We start from the raw sequence: 27,867 nt of genomic DNA on the forward strand, positions 1-27,867 counted from the left end.
CCGTGCTTCTGTCACACACACATGTGCTCACAAACCTTCATTCGGTTCCCATCGCTAAACTAACACACATGCCGCACAGTTTTGGTCGATCTGCTCTGCACCGGATGGACCAGACTGCAGCCGGTCTGCAGTCTGCACTCCTCACTGCTCTTTCATGTTCTGGTGTGGGGGCATGTCTTCGTCTACATCTGGGGATGCTGTTGCGCTGTTAACAGGCAAATATGGTGGTTGAGATGGCAGTCCTGGCCCGATGAGGATACTTATATCTCTTCTACCTGTGGATGCAGAAATGAATGGGGCCCACCAAACAGTGGCTTTGATTGGCTGACATGCTGCATCAAGGCTTTCTCTCTTTTCTTATCCATGGGATATTTTGTGATATGTTAGATAACCTGCCTTCCATCTCTGCTCCATATTTGTATATATGTGTGTTTTATCATTTGGATGTTGATGTTGTCTGGCCATATTGTTTTACTTGTTGAGAGACGTGTTGACATTTCCTGTGTGCTTCATGAATATATTTGATTCGTGGTTAAACAATAATGCAAAATGAAAGCAGTTATTTCAGAGTGTGGTTGGGTGATATCCCAAAGGCAGTGTGGCAAGGAGCAGTGTTTTTAGATACATCAATCTGGTATTGTTGTTGAGAGGAAGGTGAGTATGTGGAAACCAAGGACCCTAATCTGCTCCTCAGGTCAGATTTGATGGGTGTAGGCAGTTCTCAAAGTCCGCTTTAGACAAAAAGAGAGTGGAAGAACAAAACAACCAGAAAAGGAAACTGGATTTCTAGGAAAGGTGATACGTTCTTGTTTAAATACGTTGGATGTGAGGGGATGTAGTGGCAATGTCTTATAGGTGATTGGAGATGAGGGCCTGAAAGTTGGAAGAGAGAAGCAAGAGGTAGGTATGGGTTTAGGAGTCATGCTGTAGAGGGAGAACTAAAGCAGGGAGAGTGATGAATGGGTGAGAATTAGGAGAGACAAGAGTAGAAGCCAAGGATCAAACCTTGGAAGACATTGACAGTACAAGAGTCAAGAAGGTAGTACACCTAGAAAATGTGCAAAATAGGAAAGGACGTTTATTTCAGAGGTTGTCTTCCCCTAAAGATACACATGTAAACGTTCACAGGCACACATAAACCTTTTACTGACAGATGTACTGTGCCTTGTATTTGAATTTTATACTTTGTATTTTAAATAACCATTTTATTTTTATCATCTTCCTGATAGAGTTTTCTGAATGGCAGTTTTAGAACAAGTAATTTCCTTACTTTTTCTTAAGTAGTTAATTTCTTATGCCTTCTTTAATAGAAACAGGTGTGTGTGTGAGAGTGGGCGTGTGTGTCCTTTCTGAGTAAGCACATGTGACAGAAACCCTGGGAATTGGGAACCACAGACAATCATGCCCCAGCTCACTCTTGGTTTTATGGACTGTGAGATCCTTTAACCTCTCTCTGCAGGAGCCTCTGTAGGCCCTAGTTGCCAAAGAACGCTCTGCTATAATACATAACACTGTATTTGCCATACATTATGTTAATAAAGATGCTGGAAGAAATTGCTAGCCAAAACCTTTTGCAGTATATGATATAAAGCAGAACTTAAAAAAAATGCATATACAGAACGCGTAGACTTGGTTACAGTGCTCCAGAAAAGAATTACATTTCATTGTTAATGGAAAAATAAATAATTTATGGGAAATTATCAATAAGGGATCAACATGCATCTGTACCTTTTTTAATATGGCCTGGAAAATATGCTATGCTATTTTTCTGAGGAAATTGTTAATATATGATAATCCTGTTAAACAAAAGAAGTACTATTCTGAATTCCAGGTATCTTCATGCAAGGGAAGGGATTTGTCCTAGAAACGCAGACATTACCATCTGCACCTGGTGTGAGGCCCCAGGGGTTGGCTCTAGTGCTTTGATCAGTAATACCTCACGTTCTTCCGGTGTTTATTTGAAACCAGAGGAAAATCCGTTCTTTTATTCTGCTGGAAACAATGGTTTCAGTTCAGATTTCAGAAGGCCTCCTTTGCTGGCTGGAATCTATCTTCACCTCATTGTCTTTACTTAAAAACAGGACTTTAATTATTTAATTCATTCATTCAGGGCCTGCGGCTTTCCAGGCAGAGTTCTGGGTGCAAAAGACGCCATAGTGAATAAGATAGACAAGGGCCTTAATGGCCTTAATGAAGACTGCATTCTAGTGGGAAAGAAAGACAATAAACCTGTAAGCAAAAAGTAATGCATACAACCTGTATGAGTTTGGTAGGGATGCCATAAGAAAATATCACCGACTGGTTACCTTAAACAATAGATATTTATCTTCTCACAGTTCTAGAGTCTAGAAGTCCAAGATTAAGGTGTCAGCAGATTTGATTTCTCCTGATGTGTCAGCAGATTTGTCTCTCTTTGGCTTATCTTCCCTCTGTGGGCATGCATCCTTGGTATCTTTGTGTGTCCAAATTTCTGCTCCTTCTAAGGACACCAGTCAGATGGGATTAGGGCCACCTTAGTAATAAGCTCATTTTAACTTGATCACTTCTTAATAGGCCCAGTCTCCAAACACAGTCACATTCTGAGGTAACTAGGGTTTAGGTCTTAAACATAAAAATTTGGGGGGTGGGGAGACACAAAATTTAGCCTGTAACATAATCATAAATTCTTTGAAAAACCAACAGCACTGTGAAGTAGAACAAGCAGGGTGGCGGAGCCTGGGAGGTGCCAGTAAGATGGCTGAGAGCCTATGGGGACTGTCTGAGAAGCCACAAGAGGGGAGGAAAAGCGTGCAGGGAGTCCTGGAGGTGGGCTGGACCTGAGTGATTCTCAGATGGTCACTCAAGCAAATGTGGACACTCTCAGGACTCAGAAAATGATAGGACCAAGCAAAAATGCAACTCTAGGGCAGAAGTTTAGACTTCCTCTTTGGGTAGCTCATCTCCTGTCTTTTTGTTAGAAAGTGTTCTTAGTATGTAAATGTAAAATCTCTCCTGTTGAGTTGTAAACCCATCTGCCTTTGTTTTGTCCCAGGGAAGAGATGCTGCAAGTCCCTTCACTTATTGGAATCCTATTATTTAGTTTTCCTGCAGACTTTTCTGAAGTTGTTTTAGCTTTTTTCCTGTGACGGGATCTGGGTAATCTGCTCTGTGCAGAACCAGGCACTGGGAGTCAAAATGAGGACCACGGTCCAGGATGAGGACCACGGTCCACCTCTGCTTCCAGCCAGCCCGGGCCTCAGAGGACAATTCATCCGCTCTCAGTAGCTCTTCATCTGGGAAATTTTAGCTCTCAGTAGGATCACATGTATTTTTAATAATGTTATGGTTTTCTAACAACCTAGTCCTTTGTGCTTTCCTTAAGCTATGGTGCCCAAACTAGACATAAAAGTCGGATTTATGCCTCATATTTTCTTTACATTATACTTAGTATAAAAAATTTTTTTTTACAGTTAAATTATAGCTCAGACTCAAGTTCGGCACAGAGTTCACAATTCTCAGGCCATTTTCAACAGCGGCATGATACCTGTGGTCCAGCCATTACTTTCCTTATCACAGTCACCCCCTGATCCCCAGGTTGCTCCCTGAATCCAGATAGCTTGAGGGCACTTGGCTTATTGTACGCCTTGCCACACCTATGTCCTGGACTGCATCCACCTCCGTGACAGTGGTCCCTTTGATAGTCTCACTCATGTCACTTAAGAAGAAGTTGCTCTCCTCCACAATCTAGAATCATGAAATTCCCCATCATCTCACTTCTTCAGTGCCCTCATGTCAGAAGCTTGTTTCAGATCCAATCAGGCTTTGGGTCTGTAGACCCTTCCCCTTTCCAGAGTCCAGAAGCCGTCTCCTGGCTCATTTCTTGCTTAGTTTATCTGGGTCCCCAGCATTTCAGCCGCACTCGTGGCAGCATGGCCATATGCCAGACACCCCCCTCCCCCCAGCTCTCTGGTTTTCCCTCCTGCGTGCTAACTGCTGAGCCTTGTGGGAGAAATAAAGAGCTGAGCTGATACGCATTGTGACAGCTTCTTGTAGCTGGTTTTCTAACTTCATCTGGGCCCTCGGCTCTGCTTGGCAATGATTTGTCCTTACTCAGTTTCCTTTCTTTCTCCCCCAGTGGCTACTCCAAAATTTGGCCACTTTCTTCAGGCTCCTTATCCCGCCTGCCTTCCTATCACTTCTAGCAAGTAACCTTGTTTCCTGCCTCCCTGGGAAGTAAAGGTCATCAGGGTGACATCTCTTGTCTTCCCCCTCTTGACTTCTAAGCCTTCACGGCTCCCTTCCCTCCTCCTGGCTCTGAGGAAAGTTTGCTGTTCTCTTTAAGGCTGACTTGAGACACGTAAAGCTTCTTTGCAAGTGTGGTTAGACCCGAGGGCTGTTCTGGGGTCGGATTCAACTTTGGAGCCTCCCCTCCCCCACAGGAACTGGCTCAAAAGCTGATTTGAACAGGTGTCAAATTATTTGACACTGAAACAGTGAAACTATGAAACCCCGAAAACCAAAGCTTGGCCTCTTCCCTTTCTTCCCTGGCACTCCTTTCATAGGAAATGTGTGTGGACATATCAGGAAGGCATGCCCCGAGCATGCGTTTTGGTCTCTTCTATCAGTAGTTCATCAAAATGAGCACCCGTCTCCAGGTACATTTTCTTGCTAGTTTGTTTATATAGATGTGACTGATGTGGAATTTGAAAATTCTAACCCATTGTCTTGAGATGGGCTCCTTCCCTAATCTCTTAACTTAGAGCATAATTAATCCATCAAACCGTCATCATCTCCACTGCACACTCTTGCAGCCCAGACTCAGGCTCAGCCAACAGTGAGAGCTGACCTTCTGAGCCCCTCAGACATACAACGATGGGGCTCCCCAGGAAGGCCCCAGGCTCTGTTCTAAGAAGCTTCTCAGGTTCTAAGCTTCCTTCTAAGGTTCTAGGGTTCCTTTCAGCTTTGAAATTTCATGAATTAATGACACTAAGGCACTTTGAATGAGTGATCCTAAGCTTTGCAAGCAGTTGGGAAGCATTCCTGAGAAATGGCTGTTTCCCTTAGTCTCCCCCCTACTTGGAGTGTCTTAGGTCAGCAAATCCAGGAAGCGTATTAGCCAAGGAAGAAACACTGAATTATAGTTTCTGGGTGTTGGGGTGGTGACTGAATACACAAAGGTGCCCAGGATAAAGAACTGTCTCCAGTGATACACTGGAAGTGGCGCCCTCCCCTTCTCTGGATGCAAGTGGCAGGCATTCTGCCAAATGAGCCAAGGAGACGGTCGTGTTAACTCGCTTAAACTGATGTGTGTGTGTATGACTCTGGGAGAGAGTAGCCTGGGTGGCACAGCAATAGGCGAACCACAGACAGCACTGCCGCCCTGGGCGGTCGTCAGGTAATCCTGGAGCCAGATCCTGGGGCTGCTGAGTTTTGGACTTGAGCTTTAAGTGTAGCCCAGTTCAGACTTTTAAATTATGAATCAAAGACTGTCCTCTTTGCACGCACTGGTTTCAATTTAACAATTCTTTGGCCCACAGGGAATTAATACTGTCTGTGACATTATATTTTCAGTAGCTCTCTCATGCAATTATTAGTGTTTTTTTAAGTGTGCAATTCACAGGGCAGACCTGGTTTGTGGTTCCTGGTCTGGGTGGTGAGCTCTTCTGGGGCAGGGCAAAATGATTTACTCATCTTTGTATCTCCAGAGCCTGGGCCAAGCGCACAGTATGTGCTCAAGACGTGTTTGTTGAGTGAAATGAATTTGGAGGCTGCTTCTTCTCCACACCTGTGCTCTGGAGGATGTGCAGTGTGTCAGGAGGTCGGGCACCCCCGTCCCGTTTAGCTGCTGGCTCTGGGGCTGGCCCCGGGCAGGCCACTTTGCGGTGCTGTCATTAGTCAGAGATCCTAGTTCTTGCCCCCCTGTTTCTTGGCGGGGCCTGGGGGAAGGATGGCGTTGAATGCATTTGGAGATTGGAGTTCCTCAGGGCTGGCTGCTCTGTGAAGACACAGTCAGATCCACCTGCTGCGGGGTTACCTCTCTCCACGTTCATCCTGGGGCTCAGGTCTCTATGTGAGGGCCTGTTTCAAAGCCGCCTCTCACATCAGAATGCGGTTAGACTTCGCCAACCTTAGAGGCTGTTCTTTAATCATAAAAAGTAGGCAGTAGAGGCTTGTGTGCAGAGCTGTTTAACGTCATTTAGCCAGACGTTCTTGGGCGGGAACTCGGGAGTTTCAGCCCAAACAAGAATGCCATGGGAAGGACTCAGCGCCGGCCAGCTGCCCGGAAGAGGCAGCAGTGGTGAGCAGCCTTCCAGGACAGCAGGGCTGAAACCCACGTTTTGCGGTGTTTCATCTCCATGTCTACACTGGGGAGTGTAAATATCTGTGCACAGATTTTCCCTTCAGTGAATTGTTAGGAAACGAGCGGCTGTGAGAGAGGCCCTTTCCTCCCATGGACGGGCGCTGATTTCAGAGGCTGGTGAGTGGCTGCTTCGAGTGGGTGGGGCAGGGGCTGTGGACAGCTGGGGAGATGAACTGTCCCCACTGTCCCCACGTGTGTGGCCTTGAACGGAATGTCGGCCGTCAAGTCTTAGAGGAACCTGCAGTACTTAATAAACCTACCGGCCCGATAAGGCCAGCATCTTGGGAGCTGGATGCCACTCTCTGACTGCGTATCTGTCACCGGCTTTTCTTTTGACATCTGAGTGAAAAAGAGGGTGGGAGGGGCAGTGATGTCACTGAAGAGGGTTGCAGCTTCTTATACGGGCTCCCTGCAAAGGAAGCTGTCAGTCCTGAAGGAAAGCACTTTCTTTTCTCAGTTGTCAACCTATTCATATATTGTAACGGGATCTTTCATTTGCATGTTGGAGAGCGTTAAAAATTGAAATAATGAATAGGAAAAAGGCCTTTCACACCCAGAAAACAACTGCATTGCTGAGTATCCTACTCCCAAATGAAGCAAATGCAGAAGAGCTTTAGACTAAAACAAACCAAACCAGAAAAAAAGCTTTGAATAATTTTCCTTAGACTTTTTAACACCCCTTCCTCTTCGCTCGCATCGACCAGCAGGCTCTGTGTCCTCTGTGGCCCTCTTGAGTCCTCAGGAAGTGTGGTTGAGAACTGAAGCATCACCACATGGGCCCAGCAGATGCTTCTAATGATGTGCTTTCACATCCCTCGTGGAGGAAGCTTTGCAGCGGGTCACCTGCAGGAGGGTCCCGTCCTCCCTTCCACCCTGAGTCAGGTGAGGCTGGCCCAGGGATGGGGAGTGAGTGAGCTGGGCCCAGGCAAGGGCTCACCCTAGGCCCCGATGCAGGTGGCTGAGCACGTCGGCAACTGTGTCACTGTTCCAGGCTTGTAGTTGAGCCACTGCCCTGAGTAGGACGCAGAGACCTTAGCTCTGCCTTCGTGGTGGTGGAGAAAAATTATTGGCTTAACGTAGGGAGAGACGCCCCTCAAAGGGCTTATGATCTGTAAGACTGAGGGATGTGTCCATGCAAACAGTTACAGGACTGCTGATTTCTTGTTCTGGTCGTAGAGCACGGCTTCGTCGCCAACGTGTGCAGAGTTTGCCTGTGTCGTTAATGTCCTGCTGGCTGCCATCGTGGGGCGACCTGGCCTTTGCAGCCTCAGTCCTGTGCGGTGACATTGATGGTGTAATTTTCACTGATATTCATAGCACCACTGGGGTCAGAGTCAGCCACTGATTGACATTTTTGGATGACATCCTGAAGCTGATGACATACCGGTCATTCTTGGGGCTTCTCAAACTGGGTTCTCAGAACTCGGGAGAACATGGCACTGCCAGGAGTCCAGGAAGGCATGAGGTAAACGACGCAGATCCGATGGGTAGTGGTTTCTTGATGGCCGGTTATTTAAAATGTTATTTTTGACTTTAAAACAGACACCAAAATATTATAGTCTATAAAATTCAAATGCAATTTTGGGATAAAACCGAGATTGGGGTTAAATTGCCACGCTCCAGGCTTCTGGGGATTGAGCTCATTTTCTCTACTGTTACATAAACCTTGGTGAAGCATCTGAGGAGCTCTGTTCAGTGGTAAAGTGAGCCAGCACTTTTGTGAAACAAACAGCCAAACAAAACAACATGGTTGGAATGGAGTGGTCCCGGGTTGGCTGAAGCATTTGCTTTGTTTCTGAGACAGTCCTGCTGGATTTTGAGGACCCCACTGGCCTGTGGGGTTGGCCTCTAACTGCACCGTCCCTTTCTATACCCCACGTTGAGTAGGATTCCCTGTGGCTTCCTCATCTGGTGACAGCCTGGCTGTCCCCGCGTGGTCCTAGGAAGCAGGAAAGAGGAGTCTCTGTGAAACCTGGACGGGGGGCGGCAGAAATCTTAAACCGAGGGCACTTGGGTTTGTCTGTATTGAAAGTTAGTTTTAAATGCTTTATAAAAGGCTTCCCCAATCCTTAACATGATTCGTAATTGACATTGATTAGCTCAGGGGAGATCAAGGTGTTTTGGTTTTTTTTTTTTCTTTCAAGACCTTCTCTCTTCTCCCAACCCCTCAAAAAGCAGCAGCGATGGACTGACTCCAGGCGATGGTTTAGGGGTGCTGTTCTGTTGTCTCTGAAGGACGTTGAGATGCGTGCCTGTGACACGCATTCTCCCCTTGGTGTCCACAGTGCCTCCCGGGATGAGTCAGGCAGTCAGGCCACTGGGGTAGCTGACCAAGTACTTGGCTTTTCATCAGATGGTCGCTCCTCGGAGACGGAAACACGGATGAATGTAAGGGGACTAGTGTGATGAGTGGATCCTGACGGAACAGATGGACCCAACTTCCCTGAAGAGCAGCCAGGCCCTTGGGAAGGAGCTCAGCTGGTATCTCCTGAAGCAGGGGTACTCACGGCATGAAAGTCTTAGATGGTGATGCCTGCCTCTGCAGACCAGTCCTTCACCAGAGGTGTCTGAGAAGCACCAAGGGGGCCCTCGTCCCAGACGGGCGCCACGCTTATGCCACAGGGAGCTGCTGGCGACGCCAGCACTGCAGCCACCGTGAGTTTCGGAATAACAGTGCAGGGAACCAGGGCTACAGCTCCGACAGACCTGGGTTCCGATGCCAGCTTAGTGCCTCTTGCTGCCCGGCTTCAAGATTCTCCCTTAATCTTCCTGAGCCTCGCTTTTATTGTCTGTCAGTGGGGTGTTTATTGGGTTATTGTGAGGGTGCTTGTCAAATGACTTACGTCGTAGGGATCCAATAGATTAGGAAGGTTGGTGATGCTCTGACAGATGCTATTCCAAAATGAAGCCACGAGATTTCCTTTCTCCTTGTTAAATAGCTGGGCCTGTCCAAATAGACAGGTCGGTACATCGTTAAATGTACTGAGGTCCTGCAGAGCTTTGGGACTCATCAGAGGTGTTGCAGGAGGATTGTCTGTCAGAATTCAGCCAGGAAGAAGGAGCCCTTGGCAGACAGAGGCTGTGAGGTGTTGCTGACCTGCCCCCGTGTCGGGGGGGCAGGGGACCCAGACTCACAGTGAGGGCAGCAAAGCACGTGTCTGTCTCCTCCGGCTGAGACAGCTCATGTCACCCCCTCTAACGCATCTTCCCTCCCCCTCTCCTGCCCCCTCTCCACTTCCTAATCATGCTTATTCATCAAAAGCACATGCAAGCTCTGGAATCTCACCCAGACAGATAGACGTGGGGGGCGGGTGTGTTTTCACAAGCCCTCAGGTGTTCAGATGCACAATGCAGCGTGAGGATGGCGCCTTGCAGCCGGAATCCCGCCCACCCTCCGACCAGTGTCCCTGGTGGCCTTGAGGTCTGCTGCTTGGGGAGGCCGGGGAGGCTGCCTGGGGCAGAGGCTGGGCGAGTGGAAGGCCAGTGAGCACCCTGGCATGAGGATAAGGGCCATCTTCTCAAAGCTTGGAGGTCAGCACAGTGGGAGTCAGGTTGGTCCGTAAGTGGGACAGACCACTTACTCTGCGAAGCTCTAGACTGAGTGATCCCTCACATTCTCCTGGAAAACGAGAATGTCCTGCTAGCTGAGACCAGGCCAGGGAAAGCCGTCCCGGACAGCGGTGGCCGTGTACCTTTATGCCAACGCAGAGGAGGCACCCGCCCAGGGTGATTGGTGACTGGGATGCTGAAGAGGGCAATGAACAGTGCTTTCTATTTATGGTGCAAAAAAAGTCACCTGGATGGAGACAGCCTCATATTTTAGAGGCTTTGGCAGTAAGTCCATCTCTTTTGCTTACGTCTGGTTCTTTGGAACCCATTTTTTTAGTGCCCACTGTGTGTCAGGGCATCACGAAAAGCTTTGTGATACACCCACAGCTCACTTTCTGGAAGGAGCCACCCACCCATCCACTGAATCTGATAAGTGGACGATTTCATTTTTATCACGACCACAAACACAACAGGCACTGTGTGCTTGACATGTGAAATGCTTTACGTGGATTCGATTACGAAACCCAGTGTGCTAGACGCTGGTTTACAGAGGAGGAAATTGAGGTTCGGGGAGGATTCTCAAAATCACACAGGCAGTGAGAGGCACACTCAGATTCAGACCCCCCTACTTCTGAGCCTGTGGAAGCCCAATTCAGAAATGACACGTTTAACTAGCATTGAATTGTAAATGGGCAAAGTGTCACGTTGAATTTTGGAGTTTTTTCTTTGTGATAAAAACAGATTTTAATTCCCTCCAATTTCAGAATACTTGCCAATTTGCATAGCTGGCGATACAAATCGGGAGAGACATTCTTCTATTTATTTATTTTTATACATTTATTCATTTATGGCTGCGCTGGGTCTCCGTTGCTGCGCACGGCCTTTCTCTGGTTGCGGTGAGCGGGGGCTACTCTTCGTTGCGGTGCGCGGGCTTCTCATTGCTGTGGCTTCTCTTGTTGCAGAGCGCAGGCTCTAGGTGCACAGGCCTCAGTAGTTGTGGTGTGTGGGCTCAGTAGTTGTGGCTCGCGGGCTTTAGAGCGCAGGCTCAGTAGTTGTGGCGCATGGGCTTAGTTGTTCCGCGGCATGTGGGATCTTCCCGGACCAGGGCTAGAACCCGTGTCCCCTGCATTGGCAGGCGGATTCTTAACCACTGCACCACCATGGAAGTCCTGGGAGAGACGTCCTAATTGTACCTGGCTTTTGAATACTTACCATAATCTACACGGTAATTGTTTCACCCGGCTGACCTGCCTAGTGTGCGGTGCGTAGTCACTGTAGGTCTTCTGTGATTGACCCGTTCTGTGCAACATCTACCTGGTTATGTGGTACCCAGAGTGATGGACGGAGTCTGTCCTGCCAGGTGGATGTGAACTTGACTCCTCTTGGCAATTGTGACTTCCTGTTTTCAAGATAAAAGATTTACAGGGATTTATTAAGAAAAATTTCAGAAGGCTTCTGTGAGGCTATCACACATGGCTTAGAGAAAACAGATAATCCCCTTGCAAGTGAATTTGAACCTTATGAATAGTTTTTCTTCATATGCACATCAGCTTAAAAGAGGACTCCCAGATGATCTATAAAAGAGCTATAAAAGCTGTTGAAAGTATGTATCACCAGAATTTTAAAGGAAGGAAACTTTGAAAGTACTTGAAAAAAATTGTGGTTGGCTTTTCTAAACTCAGAGATTTGAAGGATGGAGGGCTGTGTGTTGGGGGATGACATTGTCACCTCACTCTGGTTTCCAGAGTCAGTGGCCTCTGCGCAGTCTGGGGGCAGTTGTCTGGGACAGTCTTGGGGGAGGGGCCTTGTCTGGTACCTTAGCTACCTGCTGAGTATACTGTCTGATCCATTAAAAAAAAAACGCATACATGCACGTGTAATGCCTACTGTGCAAGGCGTTATGCTCTCACTCGGAAGGGGGCCTGTCCAGCTCAGAACCCTTGTCCTACATTCATTAGCAGAAGAGGTTGGGTGTTTGGTGGGATGGCTCGTGGGTAAGGGGAGAGCATGAATGGAAGGGGCATAGGTGGACGAGAAGGGAACTTGGCCTCAGTGGCTGAATTCAGGTCGCTGCTTGGCACTTAGCCGTGTGGCCTTGGGTCTGTTACTTCACCTCTCGAACCTCAGTTTTCTCGTGGGGATTATGACATCGATCCTACTCACCTGGGAAATGTTGGAAGGACAATTAAAATGAGCCATGCAAGAGCTCGTGACAAACTGGGAGGTTGTGTAGAGGGTAGTCAGTGTGGTTGGTTGTACTATAGCCTCAGCCCTGTTCCCAGAGCTTGCTCGGCAGGCCTCGCCTCGTTCTCGAACCCTGGAGTGGAGGGTTAGACAGCAGGCTGGAGCCTGGGGGAAAGCCTGTACAGTCCGAGGGGGTGGCATGGCCGACGTTCAGTGGGCCTGGCGTGGGTCAGGACCTCAGGCAAAAGCCTGTGCCGTCTGGGACCGAGCTCCTTGTTCCTGGAAACATGCCTTTCTCCTCCTCAGGGACCCTGTCATTTGGGGGCATTCCAGCGGTCTTTTTCCTTATTACTGTTTGTTCAGAATTGTGCTATTGAGTGTCAGGGGCTGTCTGTCCTGGAGCCCAGCCCTACAACACTCCCCAAGGTCCCCCCGTAAAAGTGCGCTCTCCACGGACGCTGGTTCCACTGTAAAATGGGAGGCTGGAAGGGCCCCAGGACAGGGGCAGAGCCACAGAGCGGGGAATGCCATCTCTGGTCAGTAATTTATTTTTCAGCTGACTCCTGCGAGACCCATGCGTGTGTTTTCTGTAGCTTTGCCCATTTTGCTGGAGATCATCCCAGAAGTCCCACGCTGACGTGCTGCCTTCTGCAATGGACGGGAGCGTGGTTGTGTCCCATGGGGCTTTAGCACAAGAGCTGTGGAGGGCAGCCCTGAGGCCGGTCAAGTCGGTGACAGCACCATGGACGCCCACCATGTTTACTGCTGCCGCTGGGGAGGTAGGCTGTGGTAGCCAGGTGGGTTGGGGGGAAGCTGCCAGTCCCACTGGGAAAGCTAGCAGAGCAAATGGCCTGTGGCAGCCTGAACAGGAGTCATTTCTCACCCCCGCGTCACTGAGGTTCCCTCGAGGAGGTATGAGCTTTTCTTAAAAGTAAACATCGTATGTTGTTGGCAGAGATCATTTTCACCTTATAGACTTCTTAAAAAACATAGCCCTGACCCCTTCCCAAAGCTGGACACTCTGGAACCAAACACCAGCCGCAGGGGGTTCACCTCGAAGAGGCCGTGGCATCACTCGTGAGAGGGGCTTCAGTTTTGTGGGTGGTGATAGTTTGTATCGGGGGCGCACGGAGTAAAACATGACTTAGAAGATGTAAAGAGAATGAAGCAAGGTTTTTTGCTTCCTTTAAAATTTCTTCTCTCGACCTCTATCCCCCTGCTTATGGCTCATGTCAAGTTTATTTCATAACTTTACATAAATCTGAAAATGACACAAACTCCATCCCTGAAAAGTTAAACTCGGTTGTGTATTTTGTTCTGAGGAATGTCCTCCAAAAATGTGCTAACTTCAAAAACCAAACCAAAGCTTCATTGAGACTAAACATGCTCCTCCTTTTCCAGATTTTGCTTTCCATAAATGGTTTTTACAAGATATTTTCCCTATTTGTGTTTAAAAAACTATTCTTACCCTAGACCCACACAAAGTCTGTTCAGCAGTGACACATGCTGATGGAGAAAATCCATGCCCACAGTCACCCACAACACTTAACAAGATTTGCCAGCCTGTACCTTTCTAGAAACACTGGATGTCACGTTGTTATGAGTATGTATCAAGAGATTCCCACTAGGAACTCGTAAGAGTAATCAACTCATAGGATTAATACAGGAACTCATTCGATCCATCAGTGCTGTGCCACCAATGACTTGGACTGTTGGTACTGAACACTTTGGGCAAATTATTTTCTTTTGAATTAGAGCGATAAGCATATTTGTCATTTCCATAATTGCTTGGAGGTCCCTAATCTTTATAAAGGCTAGACCTTGAAATGGAGAGCCTACCCCTGAACTTGGAATAAAATTGAAATTGTAGTATAACCCCAGCGAAAGTGGTTACGCTCACATCACCAGGGTGCAAGACAAAGTTTTGTATAGTTGGTTCATTGACTACATTATTGGATTAAAAACAAAAAAAATCTCAGTAATCTCTACTTTGTGAACTGGGGAAAATACCTGTTGAGCCATTATATGGTATTCTCTCAGTAGCCTTTAGGAACGGCGGTGCCCAGTGACTGATTAGATAGCTCCAGCTAATATTCAAAAGGATATTCCTTTTGGTTCGATTCAAGACATTGGAGCCAGGTGTCTGGCTTTTCGGAATAACCATCTCCAATGGCTATTTACTGTGCTATTGAAACTCACTAACTCATGACATTTGTTTTTGTATTTTGTCTTCGTGTTGAAATGTTAGCTTAGGTGGGAATTTGCCAGTTTAATAAAATTAGTCAGGACTGATGGCGGGGTTGATATACGGAAACTCATTAGGTAACTGGATCCCCAGAAAGGGCTAGAATGTGGCCCACTGTCAGAACCAGGCAGTGTAGTTGTCACATGGTCCACAGCCCTTGTTCCCAAGCTTATCAGCTCTAAATTGATGTAAAAACAAAACGTTGAACACTAAGTATTGGCCACTGGAATGCCTTGCCTTGAGAATGTTAACAATGAGAGAGATTCTTTTTTTTTTTTTTTTTTTTTAATTTGGCTGTGCTGAGTCTCACCTGCGGCATGCCTGTGGAATATAGTCCCCTGACCAGGGGTCAAACCCGGGCCCCCTGCATTGGGAGCACGGAGTCTTAACCACTGAGCCACCAGGGAAGTCCCTAGAGCGATTCTTGAGATTTTCAGTTTAGTAAGAAGAGTTCTCTAAATGGATTCATTTAGCAGGAAGGCAACAACAGACATGGGGAATAGCAGCTGGGTTTGTCTGAAGGGGCAAGACTTGGACATGTAAGAGAAATTAAGATCAAGACCAGAGAGCGGTATTTAGTTCTTAGTGATTCGGCATAAAGACAAGGAAAGCCCATTTTTTTTTCAACTGTATAGTGGAAAAGCTTCCAGGAGGACAGTTAAAAATAGCATGAAAGTGTTTTGCTATATTTCACGCTGACCTTTTGCTTTAATAGAAGATATATAGTTTTGGCTTTAAGGGGGCAAGAGGAAATAGATGAAAAGGAACATTGTAAAACATCCAAGATTTCTGGCTGGCAGCCTCACACACAGTATGTTTTCACTTTAAGTCCTTGAGATCTTTCCGTGTGCAGTGTGGGGAGGAACGTGGACACGGAGTGTCAATGCCCTTGGGGGAAGGATGTTCTTACTAGAACTGGTAACCAAAAATGGATGTTTTAAGCCCAACTGCTAATTGTGGTGGTCAGTCTTTGGATACGCTTTCCATCCTTGATGGTGAGCTCCAGGGTTTGCTGTTTAATGGTCTCTGTGTCATGTCCTCTTTAAGAAAAGGACGTGCCCAACAAGCCCTTGCGGGTCCGAGTCCGCTCCTCCAACGACCAGCTGTCCGTGGCGTGGAAGGCGCCTCACCTGTCTGGAGCTAAGAGTCCACGCAGATCACGGGGCTTCCTTCTGGGCTACGGAGAAAGTGGCCGGAAGATGAATTATGTTCCACTGACGAGGGATGAGCGAACACACGAAATTAAAAAGCTAGGTGAGTTTCATGTTCATTGCTATTCGATGTTTTAATGATGTTGGCTGTCATTTCAAGATTTTGAAGCCTGTTCGTGACAGAATGTCGTATTTCAGTTGTAGCGTTCATTTTCCAGGTATTACAGTTATTCAAAACCTCATTCTCTGTTCTATCCTCCGTCCATGCCTCCATTCTTTCCACCTTCTGTTAGTGGTGGGACAAGGCTGCCCAACAAGTGCCCTTCAGCGGCTTCCTGACCCAGTTGCACTGGGTCATTTTTCTGGACGTGGTGGGGCGGGGCTAATGCTTTTCCATCTCGGCTCTGCTTTCATCGTCTTGCTCTCTAAGCTGCATCTTAGATCCTGGGCTACTGGACCTTGCATCCCATTGAGATGAAATGTGGTGGCAGCTGACGGAGCGGCACCAAGCCTGCCCTCCTTCCTCTTTGCAAACCCTCATCGGGTGAAGGAAGCATCAAAGCACAGGCCGTGGAGGCTGTGACCGGGAGAGGTTATGTGCTTGGTTGCTTGGTTCCAGGCCTGATCTCTGCTGGCCTTGCTCCTCGATAGGCCTGGACAGTGGACCCGGACCACGCTCCCAGGGGCGCAGCAACGATCCCTCATGCCTGGCGCTTCCTTGGGGGTGGAGACACTGCAACACTCATGCAACACTTCTGCCTTTCTCTCTTCCCTCATGCCCCCTTACCTACGTGATGAGTTTGGCAGGAGGCGCTGGGCAAGCGTGGCTCGGCCCCTCCCTATCGCCTCCTCTGGGGGAAGCCATCCTGGGGGAAGCCAGGCTGTTCTGCCCCTCTGTGCCCGAGTCGTGGAGGGCCCAGGGCTCCTGGGGCAGCAAGGTCTGTCTGACTCTGGGCTTTGGTGTTAGAACGTGCACCTGCCCCGTGTTCTCCAGCTTAGTTTGTACGAGCCATAGATATTGTGGCCTCCACTGCTTATTCTTATTCACTTTCTAATTAGATCAGTGCTCAGGCAAGGAAGAGGGTGTGATTTATTGGGCCTTCCCAAGACTCCAGTGGGAACGAGGGTCTCTTCACGACGCGGTCATCAGGCGTGGCTTGGCTCCCAGCCTACGCAGTGAGGGGCTGGAGACTGACCTGGGTAGATTTGAGCTGGTGGAGACACCGAGCGGAAGCCAGGCTGGACTCGCTCCCTGGAAGATTCTCGGAAGTTACCTTCGCTGCTCTGCTCACACACCCACTGTTGGAAAAGTCTGTTGGGTGCTCATGGCACAGGGTCAGCCTGGCGTTCTGTGGGCTTTACGGGGTCTCCACGTGGTGGCACAGGCAGCGGTGAGCCAGGCATGGCATTGAAGCCTCAAAATAGACTCCAGACTTTTTCCAGCCCGAAGAGACTAGCTACCTGTCTGCTCCAAAGCCGCACGAAAACAAGAGGGATCGTGGGAGCGAATGGAGAAACCCGAGCTGTCCATGCTTCGTGAAGCCTGGCTTCAGTATTAACAGTGAGACCCAGAGCTAGAGGCTCCACACCTGGAGCCACAGAATAATCTGGGGACTCTTCATTCATTCATTCATTCATTCATTCCTGGGCCTACCCCTTGTCTTGAGTTGTTGTACTGTGCAGGTTAAGTGGCTCTGTTGGTGATTCAGGCCAAATTCTACCCAGGGCATCAGCAGATAAGTGGTCACTAGTTTTGCATTTCTGATACTGTAGAGAGAGCATTTTGTAAGTGGAAAGTTTTCATTGTTCTGCATCTTTCATAGACACCACACATTAAAATGTCCTTTGGTGTCGACAAATTTTTCATCTGACTGGTTCTGTTAACTTTGTTTTCTCAGTAGTGAACCCCTGGCTCGCCTGAGTGTAGCAGAAGGATTTTTGTTTGTTTGTTTGTTTTGCTTCCTGAACTTGAGCAAATGTTGGACCTGAGGTCAGTGGTGGGCCCTGATCCTGGCCTGAACTGACAGCTCAGGACTCTGAGGCTTCCAATACAACCTTCTAGCTTAGGAATTTTCAACAAATAAAAAGCATTGGGAAGAAAAAAAAAAGCGTTGGACTTGCCATTGTGAACGATCTAAGTGGTCACCTTGAGGAGGAGGTCTCACTGGACACTTGCTCTATCCTGGCCGGGAGGATGGAATGATGTGAATTCCTGTGGATGTCGGCGTGGCCTGCTATGTTAGGGGATGCCTGTCTCCTTATTTTATCCTGCATAGGATTTTAATTCCATTGATGACCGAGATGCCATTGAAAGTGTGGTACTGCAAGGAATGGCCAAATGTTAAGGAAACTTGGAGAAAAGTGGTGGGCCTGTGGTCCTTGGAGTCATTCATTAAACATGTCCTCCCGGGCATCTTCCATGTCAGGCACCATGCTGGGTACCAGCTCCCCGGCGGTCCCTCACAAGGGCCGACGGTACCCAGAGTGCTTACTGCTCACCGTTGTGAAAGCAGCCGGAGAGGGAAAAGCAGGCACCGGAGGCAGGAAGCTCGGGGCCTTTTGCGGGGGGAGGGAGGGCGCCAGTGTTGAATCCTGTGGTCAAAGGAGTCCCTGGGGGCATGGGAATACAGAGGGAGAGGAGGTAGCCAGCCCAGGTGAGGTGGGAGCCGGACAGTAACGAAGGATGAGCAGGTGAACATTTGGAGTCCTTCAGAACGTTTCCACGGACCTTCAGAAGTAGTTTCTGCCACATTACGCCGAGGTTGGGAAGTGAGGGAAAACGGTGGCTCCGACAGGGAGGGTTGGGGCTTGGGGTCCTGTGGTCCCTGGGCTGGTGATGCTGCAGTCATTTTGGAGATTTTATTTCTACCCTTTATTCAATAATCAGGAGCACAGAAAGAAGTGTGCTTTTATACCACTGTGTTTTAATTATATTTCTATGAAAAAGAGATGGACTGGTGCATACCCAGCTGTCAGGTGCTTTCTCAGGCCCGGGGTCAGTGCCCGGTGAGCCCTGGGCCCTGCCCCTTCCTCACCTGCATTAGTAAGAGCCTGGGGTTTGGAGCCACACAGAGCTGGGGGTGAGACCAGTCCTGCATTTAGGCCATGACCTTGGGGTCAGTTCACCCCACTGAGCTGGTTCCTCATCTGTGAAAAGGAGACAATGAGAGTAGCTTCCTCGTGCGGCTTTGTTGGCACTAAATGAAGAATTGATGTGCAGTGCTTAACACGGCACAGAGACTAGACCCAGTACGTGTGAAACCATTGTTACAGTTTACTGCAGTGTAGACTGTTCCTTTGGGATCATCTCGGGCCAAGCTGACTTGGAGAGCACAGCAAATCAAGAACATGGGCGTTCAGCAAATCCAAGAACTTTAAGAGATGCATCGCAGATATGTAAAAGAGTCAATTGTGGGAAATTATTCTTTTCTTGGTGGTTCCTGATAAATGATAAGCCACTGCTTTTCACATTTAGTTATTTATACATGTTCCTGGATTGTGAGGTTGAATGGCAGAGTTTTTTCTTTGTTGACATTTGGTGTACTTGCCAGTAGCAGCAAGAAATGAACAGACCTGAAAGGACTCCAATGTTGAGAAGTTTAGTTTGATGTTCTATGAATTCAAGCGTTACAAACTCGATTCTTCCCTTTTGTAAAACACATATTTCAAAATTCTCTGACAGAATAAGATGTGAAAGCCTCAGTCTAAATAATTTATTCATGTCACAGTATGAGTTTCACCTGCCCTATGTGTGTGTGTATTGACACACACACACACACACACACACACACGGGAGGGAGCAGGTTGTCAAGTGTTGCCCCTTCCCTTGAAATGTGATTAGACTTCAGAAGTTTACTTTACATAAACAGGGCTCTCAGTGTGTTTCTGAGCATGAGTCTCCTTTTAGGTTTAACTTGACATGCTGTTTGTAAATATGACAGGTTTATTTTCCCACTGCCATATGGAAGTTTGCAATTCCTGCAGGCAGGACACCAGTGTTAGAAGTTTCCTTTAGGGTCTTAGTGCCGCCTTGTTAATGTGCTGAGGTATTACCTGATGATATAACTATATCCGTGTTAGAAGTATGTCAGGTTGCCTCATTTTTATTCTTGAATTGATCAAGGCTGCTACAGGAAACTAGGTCGATAGAACCTGGAGTTGGGCATTAGCAACTTTAGATTTAGGGAAGATTATGAGTCCTTTTAGGGGTGTGACCTTGGGCAAATCAATCCATTTTTATGGCTTTATGTCCTTATTTGTAAACTAAGAAGGTCAAATTGGAAGCTAGCCAAGGTTTCACTGGGGTCTCAGACTCCGTGATTCCATAGCACTTGAGAGTTGTAAGTTTTAGTTCATTATTGTAATTTGTTTCCAAATAAAGTTTTCAAGTTTCAGGTAAGTTGGACATTAGTGGCCCAATGCACAATTTGGGGGGTGGGGTGGAGGTGAACTAACTGAAAGAACAATCCAGAAATATAGGATGAATTTACTCTTCCATTTGCCCTTAGCTAATCTTCAGAGACCCCGTTCTGAGGATTTTAGTTCGAAGGGCACAGCATCCCATCCGGGCTGCAAGCCTGGTGCACTGGCTCTTCTTGTCTCTCTCCCTTCTTTTTTTTTTTTTAAACATCTTTATTGGGGTATAATTGCTTTACAATGGTGTGTTAGTTTCTGCCCCATAACAAAGTGAATCAGTTATAACTCCCTTCTTTTTGATGACAAATAAAAACAGAGTCATTCCCTCCTCTATATTTGGAGGTAAAAAAAATTTAGGGAATTGTGTGGGTAAATATTCCGTTCATTTCTTTTTTAAACATTGTTCATCTTTCTTTGATGCTAATGAGCTAGAAACCCATTTTTCAGGGATTATAGGTAAAAATCCCTTCCACATTTCCTGACATAAATCGTGTTCTTTTTGAGTTTAGTTCCTACAGTTCTTGGTCTCACCTGTAGTTTTCCTGAATAAGTAGGAATGCCCAAGAGAGATGAGAAGGTAAGGGGAGAGGAACACAGACGAGCAGGGGTGTGCTTTCCGGAAAACCAGCTGCAGAACCTCATCTCTTGCTTGTTGGTCCACAGCCTCCGAGTCAGTGTACATGGTCTCACTGCAGTCCCTGAACTCCCGGGGGCAGAGTCAGCCCGTCTACAGGGCTGCCCTAACAAAGCGGAAGATTTCAGGTATGTCTCCAAGGACGCGTCTGGTCAAGCCATGGTCTAGGGCTTGTTTGTTTCTGAATGATGCTGGCTGAGCGACAATGCACATGGATTTTGTTGAGTATAAAAGGAAACAGCAGGGCAGACTTGGTCACATTTTGGAAGCATGTGTGTTTCTTTTCTACTCAGAGGCTAGAGTGTTCTTGTGATGAAATCTATCTCTGTGTACATTTGAATGGCTTCAGATCTGTCATGACAGGAGTGCCGAGCATTTACTCCATTTAACAGGCACAGTCTGATCCACGCATAAGCTGCCCTTGGTGAGAGACTGGGAACAAAGGGAGAGAAGGACGAGTAGGTGTGGAGGGGGCAGCGTGCAAGAGACGCACTCAAACTTTATTTCAGCTAAAATTGCCTAAAAGTAGCATTGAGAAGAGTGAGAAAAATTGTAATAGTGTCTTGCTGGTAGCCTGATCCTTGGTTACTTAACTAAGGGATACTTTTTTCTACATCCATTCAACAGATATTTTTTATATCAATCATATAGTAACAAATTAAATATACCTTTTCTGATTCATGTGCCTTAATTTAAAGAGGGAACCTACAGCGTAATGATTTTCATGAATTCACAATTTATTTGAATTATATAATATAGCATATATCTATATATTATACTTTTATACTGATAATTATTAGAATGGTACGTTGTATAAGAAAAATCCCACATGTATGTTGTTTCACTTTTTAAATTCTTTAATTGCTGCTCTAGAAGAAGTCCCTGTATCACTTTTCTAACAGGCTCCATATTTCCACCTTCCCCTACTTGTAGTGAAAGCCACATCCTTTTGAAACATGATCCCTGAAAGAGATGAAAAGAAAAACACAAAACAGACAAAAAACCCAAAAAATTCCAAGAGACTAAAAGCAAAACTGAAGACATCTTGTGAGTCTCGGTGTTACAGATTGAACAAAAACTATAAACTTTGTGACGTTACTGTATTCCATTGGAAACTGGCAAACTGAATTCTCTTTTCTGTCTGAATATTACTTCTAATCTGCCTTGGAATCACAGATTCTAAATTGTGAGGACCTTGGACTCAATGCGACTTGTGCAATCGTTGAGCTAGAATTTTTATTTCATGCCATGATTGCCCAGGAAATGCTCTGAATTGACCCTTTCTTCCCCTAAACTTTTGCCTCCTGTAAAAATTGCATTATTTCCCAGAAACTCACGGTGTATACTGAGAAAACGCTGAGTGATTTGGAGTATCTCTGACCAAGGGCAAAGCACCTCTTTTTGTGCTACTGTTCTTATGTCGATTGGGTTAGGCAGCTTAGAATGTGTTTAAGAAGAGGAAGAGTGGGGATTTTGGGTTTTCTGCATTGACCAGTCAAATAATTGCTTGACTTTCTATTCATTTCATTTTATCTACCTCAAGCATAAGCAATTAAAAAAATAAACTCTGGGGACCAGAGGGACTCAGGGCAGAGCCTACTGTTGGGGACAGCCTTTCCATGTGCACAACTGTCATTGCAGAAGAGGATGAACTGGATGTACCTGAAGACATCAATGTCCGGGTAATATCGTCCCAATCTGTGCTGGTAGCCTGGGTGGATCCTGTTTTGGAAAAACAGAAGAAAGTTGTTACATCAAGGTACCTTTCCTTCTTTCTTTGTCGTTATTTTCTATATGAGAGACATGGTTTTTCCGGCCCTGAAGAGACGTGTATTTATTTGAACGATTGTATTTTTGGACGTATGTGAACGCTGACCTCTTTTGTAGCTGACGGGTAGACTGCTGTATGACAGTCTAGCTAATCTCGAGTGTGGTACACATTGCCCACAAATCAGATTTGTGTAAGACACACAGTAGGACCTCACCTCTCACCTGTTCAAAGTCTTAACTTGTGTTTGGAATTTTCCTAGATTCTGTTTCTTTCTTTGCCCCCAGTTGTGTTTTGCTTCGTCTCATGAATGTTCTGTTCACGCACAGGGGACGTGGGTCCATCTTGGGAGGAGTCTTACCATCTTCCTGTTATCCGGGAAGAGTGGCAGCAGGAAGGGTCCTATGTAGAGTGGTGGACGTTTGCCTGATGCCTTGCACACAGTGGTTCTTCTTTAGACACTGCACTGCTTCCTGTCCAGCTCCTCTGTGTGTAACAAAGTGCACGTATTTTGTCCTAAGCCATGATCTTATGCTATTCTGGTTTTTACATTCATTTGCAATAGCGATGGAGGAAAAACCATAAGGTTAGAACAATTTTTGTGCTAAAAAGGCCACTGGTGAATGCCATTTCTAGTTAGTGGTAGATTAATAGAGTCACAAAAATTTTGTGTGTTAAATGACTAAGTAGTATACATAGCCAAGAGAAAGCCAAAGATTTGGTGGTCTAGTCACTATGTATTAATTTTTGAACCTATTTGCAACCAGGAAAAGTGATTATACTTTAGAAGATGAATGGAATATAATGCTGAGTGTGTGTGTGTGTGTATGATACATATTATATATAGAGCTAGTATACATTAGATATATATTAGATATATTATTTGTACTAGATAGAGCTTCTGTTACTGTCTGCTAGTAAAAAAAGACATCTGCTTCTTGTCAAAGACCTCAGAAAATGCATAGTGATTCTCTCCCAAGCCATAGGGCCTCCCCCAACATGAAGTGTTCCTGATTACCACTGGACTTTGATTTCCAACATCTTGATGAAAACAAGAGGGCTTGAGTTTTCTTAGCAGAACTTTCATTGCGAATTGGTGTGCTGTGTCTGCAACTGAAGTCTTATCCTAACTAATTAAATATCGTAATGAATAGCACACTTTTAATGCATCAAATGCTTTCTACTGTAAAGTGGCCACAAAGAAAACTTCTTGGAGAAGCAGTCCAGTAAATGGCATTTGCAACTGTTAAATGTCAAGTGTTGAGGATGTCTTAGGTCGGGGCTTGCCCAGTATGACCATGTTGGGTCACACCGTACTTCTCTGCCTGATAATCACACAGCAGAGTTCCTTTCATAAGCGCCTCTCTCCTGCTCTGTTACACATTTTTGTTCCATCTCATGGTAATAAGTCTACTCAAAACCACATGGTGCCTTTCCTTATAGAAAACATGCCTGCTTTGGCATGAAATGAGTCTTCTTGTCTTTCTTTTCTGGAGAGCCAAGGTACTTCGGGCCGGTTCTGGTTCTTAATATCGCCTCTTCCACACAACATACGCGCGCGCGCGCACACACACACACACACACACACCCCTAATAAGGCCCTTGCCTCAGAAAAACAGTCTCCCTTCTATCCCTTCCTTTTAATCGCTGCTTGACCTTTTGAGCAATAAGACATTTTGGTGTTGAAAAGACAATAAGGTCCATCTCCTCTGGGCTATTTTAGACACATCTCCCTGGAACTTAAGTAGATCCTTTGAGCCAATAACAAAGTCAAAAGTTTAGAATTTTCTCCTCTTTGATTTCTCTACTTACCTCCAAAAGTCATCACTTGTGGGGAAGGGAAAACGTCAAGGAATCCGGTGTTCAGGTGCGGAGAATTGGTCAGAGGGGTGTGCTGTTGCCTTGCATTTTCTTACAGACAATACACTGTGCGCTACCGAGAAAAGGGGGAGTCCGCCAGGTGGGATTACAAGCAGGTCTCCAACAGACGAGTGCTGATAGAGAACCTGATTCCAGACACCATGTATGAATTTGCAGTCCGCATCTCACAGGGTGAACGAGATGGCAAATGGAGTACATCTGTCTTCCAGAGAACACCAGAATCTGGTCTGTATTCAAAATGGCCTTTGGACTTTCAACTTGGGAATTACCACTAAAAGAAGATTTAAAGACAGTTTAAGAAGCCAGTAGTGATAAAGGCCAGCAGTGGCATTTTTCAAAGTAACATTAACCCTAAATTTTGGAAGCGTTTCTATGTATGAACACAAAGAAGTTTCCTTGGGTCCATGTTGTATCCTTCACTGGCTATTTTCATCAGCGTGTTATTCTGACATGTGGAGCACATTAAAACCACGTGGAGCCTCCATAAATCCCCACTGTATGTGTGAATGCCCCTGGACAACACATGGCTCTAGAATAGAGGAGAGACTCTTCTTTTTTAAGGCTGAGGTCGTGTTTGCTTTTGGGGGAGAAATTTGTTTTATATTTAAGACTAAATTATTTTCTTTTAAACTGTGTCTTTAGAAACCTTATTCAAAAGAAGTTGAAACTGGATTTTCATCTTCTTTGTATATTTCGATATTCAGCAATGAGGGAAATTCTGAATTCCTAAAAGCATTTCCCTGTGTATGTCTAACCTTACTATATGAGTTGGTAAAACTGATATAAATCACGCAAAGAGAAAGTGTTGAATTTTCTCTTGTGTGTAATAAAAGTTAACACAGTAGCTCTGCAATAAAAAATGTGTATGTAGGGACCACATGTCATTTACTTTTAGAATACCCATAAGGGCACTTTTAAACCTTGGATCCTTGTCCTTTTGTAGCTCCTACCACAGCTCCTGAAAATTTAACCGTCTGGCCAGTCAATGGCAAACCTACGGCTGTCACGGTAGCTTGGGATGCACTGCCTGAGACCGAGGGGAAAGTGAAAGGTAGGAACCTCATTACTTAAAGTATAAGAAGCACGTGGGCGTGAAATACCCCAAAGAGAGCTGTGTACATTGACTCTGATAAAAACTGGTTCTAGTCGCAGGCTTGGTGACTGCACAAGCAACAGGAAAGCAACGTACCTATAAGGGGTGCTGACGCAATGGACAAGGATATTTCATGAGGGGTTTTCATTGTCAGTAAGACCCAGGTCATCATGAAGATGACTTTTCATCTTCCCTCTATGCAGGGATTTTGATGCTATTATCAAGAGGGCTGTTTTTAATTGTATGGATGTGACATCACAACCTTTAACCAAACAAAAGGACACCCTGTTTTTCACGCTGTGGGCCTTTTCTTGGTGCCAGTAAGATCATGGCAGGTAGGAGTAAGCAGAAATCCCATGGGACCATAAATGTCTCGAACGGGACTATAAATATTTAATGGGCTTGAAAATCAAGTAATAAAATAAAATGTTAAATAGACTTTTTCCCTGTTTGTCAGCATTTTGAACAATTGATTTTGGGTGGGGGGCTGGTTGAGGAAAATATGACCTTAAAATAGAAAAAAATACTGTAGATTTAAAAAAATGAAAATAGCATAGAATATCCACAACTAGTTAAATTTTTAAAATGGTCTGTTGAGAACATTCAGTAAAAGCGCAGATAATTTCTTTTTAATGTAAAAACATTCAAGAACCTTTTGGAAGTCTATCTGGAAACACTTAAAAGGGTGGTGTTGAGGGTTCCCCTGACATCACTTATACAAATGTACTCTAAGGCTACTTTTTATTGTTGCTTGATTTTGGAAGAAAACTATAATATGGAAAGTTTGTGTAAGCTTAAGAAAATTCAGAAAATTATCACTGATCTTCTTTGAGAATTTCTTAATTGAAGAAATTGGGTGGTTCTGTTTTATAGTCAACTGTAAGTTATCTTTTCTGACCTATAAGGATATCTTTTCACTGAACGGTAGAAATTACGGAAGGTAGAGGTAGGACAGTATTTTCTAAACTTAATGCTTTCTCACTTGCCACGTTTTGAAAGAATATATTGCACTATTCTTGTTCATTTTTTCAGTGGAATAAATCAGAAACAAATGAAGAGAAAAAATAGTTAGGATACCCCCTTTTAATCGTTCTTTTTATGACAGTTTGAACATTGGCCTCTGTATCATTATTGTGATGCTGAAAAGACTTCTGAAACTTGAATAAAGACATGTTTTAGCTGACTACCTTTTTTATAAAAAAAGTTATGAAGTTATTAAAAATAAATCAGTTATTGCTCCTTTGGTGACCTTATTACCTACCATGCCACTTATTTTTTTCCCCTCTCCCACATCTTAGTTTATATTTATAGCTCTTTGGCAAAAGAAGCTCCCTGGTAGTCAATTAAATATTGCCAGAAGTAATAAATAGCTACTGAGTTTTTATGTCCGAAAGAACTCATGTACCTCACTAACCTAAAGGTGTAGTGGTGGGATTGTAAATTCATAATTATCCTGGGGCATTTTTTTATGCCTGAGAAATAGAAAACATAATAAAAGAATATACTTTGACATGGTTAAATTTTTTCCAGATGAATTGAATCCACAAAAAAAAAAAATCAGAATTACAAAATTTTGTAGACAGTGGGTTCTTTTAATTCTTACTTTTGACCACCACAAATAACTAGTTTGTTCATTTTCAATGAGAAAAGAATGCTGGGTTTTTTTGTTTTTCAGACAAATGTACTTTTTAAAGATTAGAGCTTAGGGAAAAGGAAAGATCATCCATGCTCCCCTAGGAAGTATGATAATTGCTTGGTCATTCTGTAATTTAAATTGTTTTTCTTGGTTACCTCCTACTCATATTAATTTGATAAGTTTTGTAAATCTTGAGTTCATTAGCAGGAAAATAGGCATGACAGTTTTTAGTTGAGGGTGAAAATTATGCTTTAAAATGTGGCTTCCTTATGTTGCAGTTCCATATAAGCATAGAGATATATTAGTCCCTTGGACTGGATTTGCTATGATTTTCAAAGGCCCAGGGCATTATATATTTATAGATATAGCCAATTAAGGATGGAGACATTAAACATCACATAAATCCGTGACTCAGCAACTTTTCCTCACAGTTTGAAATACTGTGAAAAATCTTTATCCGAATATATTAAGAACTTTCATAATTCCTACAAAAGTGAAATTATATTCCAAATATGGAAATTTATCTGGCTTAATGCACAAATGCAGATAGCCCAGATTAATAAAATGGAACTCTTAAAGGTGTCAGCAGCTCTTCAGAATCAGCTCCTAGGAATTGTCATTTTTTTTCCTGTGGTTTCTTGTCTTCTGCATACAGTCTGTCATAGTAAATTAGTAAATAAACACAATGAAGAGAAAACCCAAACACAAGGGTAAATAATTTTGGTAAATGTATGAAGACTGGCCTCCTGGGGTCCATGAATTTAGTTTGCTGTAAATGGAAAGTTGCCGGCTGACTGACTCCGTGGGCCCGTCTGGTAGCCTGATTGAACTGTCAGTTCACCTTCTAATGTGTCTTTATGCTCCAGCTACTGACTTGGCGTGCATCGCTAGAGAATTAATTTTAGTAATGCACGTTCTAATTCATCCTGCCCATACAGTCTGTCTACTGGACACAGGACTGTTTTCAGTT

At 45.2% G+C, this 27,867-nt stretch overlaps 1 protein-coding gene across 1 annotated transcript in view; it reads left to right on the top strand.

Moving 5' to 3' along the window:
- FNDC1 (fibronectin type III domain containing 1) overlaps positions 1-27,867 on the top strand; it is a 94,785-nt gene that overhangs the window by 25,447 nt on the left and 41,471 nt on the right. The window contains exons 6-10 of the mRNA XM_089921684.1: positions 15,366-15,572; positions 20,549-20,647; positions 22,161-22,278; positions 24,206-24,393; positions 25,112-25,219. Of these exons, the coding sequence (XP_089777810.1) occupies positions 15,366-15,572; positions 20,549-20,647; positions 22,161-22,278; positions 24,206-24,393; positions 25,112-25,219 (720 nt within the window). The remainder of the gene's footprint in view (positions 1-15,365; positions 15,573-20,548; positions 20,648-22,160; positions 22,279-24,205; positions 24,394-25,111; positions 25,220-27,867) is intronic.

The sequence above is a fragment of the Delphinapterus leucas genome, chromosome 12 (genome assembly GCF_059928025.1).
Source record: "Delphinapterus leucas isolate spDelLeu-1000000601 "Yukka" chromosome 12, BTC_Dleu_Yukka2, whole genome shotgun sequence".
Taxonomy (NCBI): domain Eukaryota; kingdom Metazoa; phylum Chordata; class Mammalia; order Artiodactyla; family Monodontidae; genus Delphinapterus; species Delphinapterus leucas.